This window comes from Pituophis catenifer, unplaced genomic scaffold (genome assembly GCF_029215685.1).
Source record: "Pituophis catenifer annectens isolate HBS135680 unplaced genomic scaffold, rPitCat1.0.hap2 SCAF_15, whole genome shotgun sequence".
Lineage (NCBI taxonomy): Eukaryota > Metazoa > Chordata > Lepidosauria > Squamata > Colubridae > Pituophis > Pituophis catenifer.
In genome coordinates this window covers 7284332-7292050 of record NW_027256895.1, presented here as the reverse complement: position 1 = coordinate 7292050, position 7719 = coordinate 7284332, and the positions used below count along the sequence as shown (strand labels likewise).

Genomic DNA, 7719 nt, shown 5'->3' with positions numbered 1-7719 from the left:
CTCTGAAAGGATCGATTTGGAAAAGGGATGAAATTAATGATGTCGAATCCACCCATTGCTTCTCCTTTGTCATTCAGGAACACTGTCTCTCCAGCTGTATTGTTAAAAGAAATGCCTTGAAGAAATGGATGGAGCTACTTGAAAAAGAAGGGAAAAGAGAGGGAATTGAAAAGATAACAATGGAGAGGTATATTCAAGTTTCATTCACACATTATTCCCATTTCTATAATAATTATCAAACAGGTACACCTAGATAATGAAAATTGGATATGTACAGATGTCCTCTATTATTAAATACATATTATTTTAAGGAAGGATAAAAAAACAACATCAAAGAACCAAAGCAGAATAAAAAGAGTCTATTGGATGTGATTTAAGTTCGCTATTTTTTTAAAAAAATTATTAAATCTAGACTGTATCTCATTGTATCCTCATCTTTTCCTTCTAAATTGGTACAAAACTTTTTTGGAGCCTGGGATAGACAAATTTGGTTTAACCTGCTTTTATAATGTTAGATTTAGATAGATAGGAGAGAGAGAGATTCTTACAAAGATAGTTTTTCAACATTGACTCACCCTTCCATCCTTCCGAAGTGGGTAAAATGAGGACCCAAATTGATGCAGGCAAGAGGCTGACTCTGTAAACCGCTTAGAGAGGGTTGTAAAAGCATGGTAAAGCAGTATATAAGTCTATATACAGGCAAGAGGTGACGCCCTCGTCACCTCTCACCTGGACTACTGCAATAATCTCTATATGGGGCTCCCCTTGAGGAACACCCGGAGGCTCCAGCTGGTCCAGAATGCGGCCATGCAGGTTATTATGTGGGCGACATGGCGCTCCCATGTAACACCTCTCCTGCGCGAGCTGCACTGGCTCCTGGTGGTCTTCCGGGTGCGCTTCAAGGTATTGGTTCTCATCTTTAAAGTGCTCCATGGCTTAGGGCCCAGGTATTTACAAGACCACCTTCTGCCACCGATAACCTCCCACCGGCCAATCCGCTCCCACAGAGAGGGTCTCCTCAGGGTGCCATCGGTCAAGCAATGTCGACTGATGACCCCCAGGGGGAGAGCCTTCTCTGTGGGGGCACCCATCCTCTGGAACGAGCTACCCCCAGTAATACAACTGATCCCGGACCTCCGTACTTTCCGTCAAGCTTTGAAGACCTTCCTATTTCAGCAAGCCGGGCTGGCTTAAAATTTTAATGGGTTATTTTATGGGCAAAGGGTTTTAAATTTTGGGAAGCCAATTTGATTTAATTCTGTTTTAATTTATTTTAATTTTTATATTGTATGTATTTTAATCTTGGCTGTTCACCGCCCTGAGTCCTTCAGGAGAAGGGCGGTATACAAATTTAATAAACCTTAACCTAACCTTAACCTTAAGTGCTACTGCTATTTTCCAAAGAGTGAAGGCCATAAGTGAAAAGGTCTACATTTTAACAGATTAACAGAGTTGGAAGGGACCTTGTAGGTCATCTAGTCCAACTCTCCACCAAGCAGGAGACCCTATATCATTTTGGACAGATGGCAGTCCAATCTCTTCTTGAAAGTCTCAAGTGATGAAGCTCCCACAACTTCCAAAGGCAAGCTGTTCCACTAGTTGATTGCTCTCACTGTCAGAAAATTTATCCTTATTTCCAGGTTGTATCTCTCCTTGACCCATTTCCATCCATTATTCCTTGTCTGGCCTACAGGTGCTTTGGAAAATAGTTTGACCCCTTCCTCTCTGTGGCAGCCCCTCAAATATTGGAAGACTGCTATCATGTCTCCCCTGGACCTTCTCTTCACTAGACTAGCCATGACCAGTTCCTGTAACTGTTCTTCATATGTTTTAGTCTCCAGTCCCCTAATCATCCTGGTTGCTCTTCTCTGCACTCTTTCTAGAGTCTCCACATCTTTTTTATAGTGTGGTGACAAAAACTGGATGCAGTACTCTAGGTGTGGTCTTACTAAGGCTTTATATAGTAGTATTAGTTTCATACATCTCATACATTCCTCTTGAATTCTGATAGCTTCTCCACCTTAAAACTTCAGAAGCCAAACCGAAGTAACTTGGGGTACTGGCTATTTTTAGAGATGCTAAAATGGAAGTGATCAAGGACTTATTTTTAACCATGTCTTAGTGTGCAAACTATGTTGCTTTCCTACATAAACCCTATTAAAATGTTAATCATGATTTATATAGTAGCTTCTCAATTATCATACATTAACTTTATTCCATAAGCATAAAAATGTGAAGACTATGCACAATTGGTTCTAGTGGTGGGTTCCTTCTGGTTCAGCCCGGTTCCACAGAGCCGGTATCGGTGACGATATGATGTCACCGAACCAGTTCTGCCCCCCCATGCCCCCCACCCCCCCACCCACCCCCTGCATTATTTTTACCTTTTATTTGGCCCCACCCCCAATCTATTGCTGTCTCCTGAGTCCCAGCTGATGGCTAGAGGGAAAAAAACTGTTTAAACTCTTGCCACGGAGCTTCAAAGGGCCACCCTACAGCTGATCAGTGTTAAAAGAAAACAAAAGAGTAGACCGATGCCTGCAAAAATAAATGGGTAGACCACTGCCTGCAAAAATACATGAATAGATCAGTGCCTGCAAAAATAAATGGGTAGATCAGTACAGTTCTGCAAGCAGTTAAAAGCCTGGTAGACCAATACCTCTGCTAAATCCTAAATAATTGTCACATGACCATTAAGCCATGCCCACAAAATAAGCCACGCCCACAAAACCAGTAGTAAAAAATTTAGAACCCACCCCTGATTGGTTCAAAACACAATTCCTCACCAAAGTTTTCATTGCAATAAAAGAAGTGTCCAATGGAGAGAGAATACCTGCCAAGATTGCAGATCTGGAAGCTCAGGATTTTTACACCTCATGGGTTTTTTTCTATTGAAATGCAATGTGCATAGAGCTTGCAAAGCATGAGCCACAGCATAAACAGCATTGTAGATGCTGTAGCTTTGGGCAGTCATCTCCATTTCAAAGGCAGGTCCAGGAAGATCCTCTAGCTTCATCTCCCCAGTGCATTTTTTACTCTGCATTTCTTGTAACTCTGGTTTTGGAAATGAACAATCAAATGCTTGTTCCCAAACGTCCTGCAGAAACCCATCTCTGTAGTCTGAAAGTGGATTTATGGTCTGAAGAAATTCCTTGAAACCTGCAACTGATCTTGAATGAACAGTGAAGGAAAGAGCCCCATGGAACATCTGGAGATCCCACGTGATTTGAAGGCTCGAGAGCGTAAAATCAATCTGTGCAGTCATGATCCACACCTTTCCAAGTAATGCAGTTTTCTTATTTCCAGAATCTTCCAGAAATGTGACACCTCTGAGAGTCATTATGGTCAATGATTCTCCATAGACAAGAAATGTCTTGGCTTTGCTATTCATCAAATTAATGGAAATGCTCCAAACTTGGAGATAAATTTCTTTGAAGTCTGCCAGGTTGATGAGTTGTGAAAGCCTTTGAATGAATGATGAGCAGATGCCATTCTGTGAAAGTAAGGGCTGCATTTTCTGTAAGAAATTTTCTCCATTGTTGTTATCTACAGCAAAAATCCCAATCCATGTCCAGCTGAAATGATGAAGCAGTTGGACAATCCCAATGTGCTGATGGTCCTCTTTTGGGACCATGAAATAAAGTGAAGATCGCTTATTGCTCTGAAATTCCTCTTGGGCTAATGAGCCATAGGTCAGCTAAAAAAAGCAGAATACTATTCTGTTCAGTTGTTAGCTATTGATGTGATCCCTTCAGGTCAAGAATTCATGTAAATATATCCAAGTTAGGATATTTTTTCCCTGGAATTCCTCTAAATATAGAATGAAATTCTAGAAATTATTTCAAACTATGGTACTAGATCAACGGTATAGTAGATAAATGGTTTTAATAGGAGCAGAGAGGGCTACATTGAAATCTGCCTTCAAGTATGGATGCATCTGTATATTTTGGGACACTTCTATGATTGTCATTGTACTTTTTTAAAAAAGGGCTAAGTAGTTTACCTTAAGCCCTGCAGAAATTTGTATTATAAATCTAAGACTTATATCTGATGCTCAGTAATTTTGCTATAATAACAATGACACCCAGGGTTTCCCCCCCCCCTCAATCCCTACATATTTACCTGTGGAATCTTGAAGAAACCTACAAGTTCATTTATATAAGATGAAGTATCAGAACCTAATCCTCCTATGATGGCCATCAGATTCTTCTGGCCATCACATTTGAAGTTAGGGACAAATTCCTGGGATTTGAAAAGCAGGTCCAGAGTGGTGCGATAGGTCATCCTTGGATTATGATAACTATCATAGATGTGGAACCCAAGAGTGACGTTAGGTAAGATCTGGGAGTCCTCATTGATCTCCTTCACAGCAAAGGCCAAGACGAGGATGTGTTGGTAGAATTTGGTTATTACACTGCAAGTAATTTAAATATTCTCATTGAAAAAATTGACAATGTATGTAAAGCAACATTATTTCTCTATGAATAAAAATCTATTCTATATCTCATGGAACTAGGAAGATAATAGCTTTCTAAAAGATTTGCAGAAAGTTCAAATGTACTTTTTCCACAGAATTTCTATGATTTGCAGCCAATATTTAACCCAAATATATCATACTTTTTAGACAATATTTCCATGATTTGCAACACAGATGTATTACAACAAATAAAAAGTTTCTGTTTTTCAAGTTATTACATATATTTCTACCAATTTAACAATAAATAGAATAGGAACAGTTCCATTAGGTATCATTCATTCAGTGTTTCCATCTTTTGTGATGAGTGGCCATGCAGATTTGTTTTAAATTACCTTAAACTCAATGTTTTTTTTTCCCCCAAAAACCTATTGTACCAATCACCTGTTGGAATGACATATTGTTCATTCATTTCATAGGAATGATTTATTTTAATGCAATGTAAATGCTGATTCAGTTCTACAGAGGAATTATTGAGTCTGTCATCTGCACCTTCATAACTGTCTGGTTTGGTTCTGCAACCCAACAAGACAGACACAGACTTCAGAGGATAATTAGAACTGCAGAAAAAACAATGGCTACCAACCTGCCTTCCATTGAGGATCTGTATACTGCACGAGTCAAAAAGAGGACTGTGAAAATACCTACAGACCCCACACATCCTGGACATAAACTGTTTCAACTTCTACCCTCGAAACGATGCTATTGAGCACGGCACACCAAAACAACTAGACACAAGGACAATTTTTTACTGAATGCCATCACTCTGCATAACAACTAATTCCCACAAAACTGCCAAATAAGACTGTATTACTATTATTCTTCCCATACTTCCTATTACCTATCTCTTCCCACTTATTACTATAACCATGTTGCTTGTATCTTTCAATTTATATTGTTTTTATTTGTTTTCTAGTACTATTTGATAGCTTATTAGTAACTTCTCTGTGGTGGCACCTACCCTATGGAACAATCTACCCCCAGAGATACGAGTGATCTCCGACCTTCGGATTTTTCGTCAGGCCCTAAAAACTTATTTTTTTTCAGTTAGCCAGTCTGTCTTGATTTTAGGGTTAGTTTTAATATTTTAATATTGATTTTAATTGACAAGTTTTAAATTATGGGCCAAATTTATAAATTATTTTAACTTTATTTTTTAACTGTGATGTTTGTATAGATGTTTTTATCTTGGCTGTTCATCGCCCTGAGTCCGAAAGGAGAAGGGTGGTATAGAAATTTGAATAATAAATAAATAAATAAATAAATAAATAAATAAATAAATAAATAAATAAATAAACAAACAAATAAACTTTGGCTATCACTATGTGTTGTATCTTTTTATTCTTGATGAATGTATTTTATTCTCCTTATGTACACTGAGAGCATATGCACCAAAGACAAATTCCTTGTGTGTCCAATCACACTTGGCCAATAAAGAATTCTATTCTATTCTATTCTATTCTATTCTATTCTATTCTATTCTATTCTATTCTATTCTATTCTATTCTATTCTATTCTATTCTATTTTTCTCAACAACCACATTCTCTTGAAACATGTAGAAGGGTTAGATTCCATACAGAACTTACAATATTAAGAGTTATCCTCAAATAGCTCTTACTCATTTATGCAATGCTTGAGAATCTGGTTAAGCTTAGAAAAAAGGGGGGAAATTCTTACAGTGGTAAGTCAGAAGGTTTTAGAGAGGGATGCTCCTTAAATTGAATTTTATGTAAGTGGTAAACGATGTGAGACATTATCCCACCGATGACGAGATCACCAGGGTGGTACCACTCATGAGGGACAGGAAAAATAGCTCTTGCAGGGCAGCTCAGAGCAACTACTTTGTGCCCCAAGAACATCAGAAGGAACAACATCTTCACTGCATGCTGAAAATATTGGTGTCTTCCATCCTATCCATGAGGAAGTATGGATTCCAAATGATTAATCCAAGGTTTATATCTGAGAATGCAGTGACAGAGAAGAGCTAACATTTTCTATCTGAAGATCCACGAGAGTGCAAATTCATATTTTGCATATCACCAAGATTTCAAATAACATTTTGGCAGAAGAAAAGGAGGGAGGGAACTTGAAGCAATGAATCTAACAGACCCCTTATTCCCTCTTGTGCCAAACTCCCTGGGGTTCAAGAACTACATTAGCATCAAGCGTATATCTTGATGGTTTCTTTTATTTAAACACCCTTTTCTACATTTGATGTTTTGATGTAGTTAGGAAAATATAGTGATTGCTCCAGAGATAATTATTTTGTTTTTGGTGAGAGAATAAGTGGCTGATGGCTCAATGCTTTTTCCAATGAGCAAATGCCTAGACATGTAGCATAATTCAGGCTGACAGTGTTAGATGAATCAATAGCAAACCCAGAAAACTACAGACCAATCAGCTTACCATCAATACCCAGGAGGATACTGGAAAAGATAATAATAATAATAAAAAATAGATGTTCCAACATCTAGAAATGTAATAACTAGCAGTCAGCACAGGTTTGTTAAAAACAGATCATGCCAAACCAATCTTATTTCATTCTTCAACATAGTGACTAAATCAGTAGACCAGCGAAATACTGTGGACATAATATACTTAGACTTCAGCAAGGCATTTGACAAAGTAGACCACAACCTACTTCTTGGTAAGCTAGAAAAAAATGGGCTAGATAGCATCACCACCAGATGGGTTCGCAAGTGGCTGACAAACAATACTCGAGGAGTCCTTAATGGGTCTACATCTACATGGAGGGAAGTAAGCAGTGGGGTACCACAAGGTTCCGTCTTAGGTCAAGTACTCTTCAATATCTTCATGAACAACTTAGATGAGGGAATAGAAGGGGAACTTATCAAATTTGCAGGTGATACTAAGCTGGCAGGAATAGCTAACACCCTAGAAGATAGGCTCAAGAACCAGATGGATCTTGACAGACTTGAACACTGGGCCCTCTCTAACAAAATGAAATTCAGTGTAGAGAAAAGTAAAGTCTTACACTTAGGCAAGAAAAACCAAAAGTACACATATAGGCTGGGTGAAACCAGCCTTAATAGCAGTAATTGTGAGAGGGATCTTGGAATCTTAGTAGACAACCTCAGGGGCCAGGATGGGTGTGGCTGGGATGGGCATGGCCAGTTCGACATCACTCACGTCTGGGGTGCCTGTGGTGGTCTGAGTGCTCTACCAGTGAAAACAGGCTCCCAAGATCTGTTTTCAGCTACTATGGCCTGCTGCCCTCTCCCAA

General features: G+C 38.8%; 1 protein-coding gene across 1 annotated transcript in view; it reads right to left on the bottom strand.

Moving 5' to 3' along the window:
- Nucleotides 1–6229, bottom strand: part of LOC139325000 (vomeronasal type-2 receptor 26-like) — an 11491-nt gene extending 5262 nt beyond the window's left edge. The window contains exons 1-4 of the mRNA XM_070954787.1: nt 6153–6229; nt 4123–4414; nt 2834–3697; nt 1–134 (exon numbers count right to left, since the gene is read on the bottom strand). The exon at nt 1–134 is cut by the window's left edge and continues 94 nt beyond it. Of these exons, the coding sequence (XP_070810888.1) occupies nt 1–134; nt 2834–3697; nt 4123–4414; nt 6153–6229 (1367 nt within the window). The remainder of the gene's footprint in view (nt 135–2833; nt 3698–4122; nt 4415–6152) is intronic.
- Nucleotides 6230–7719: the final 1490 nt, after the last annotated feature.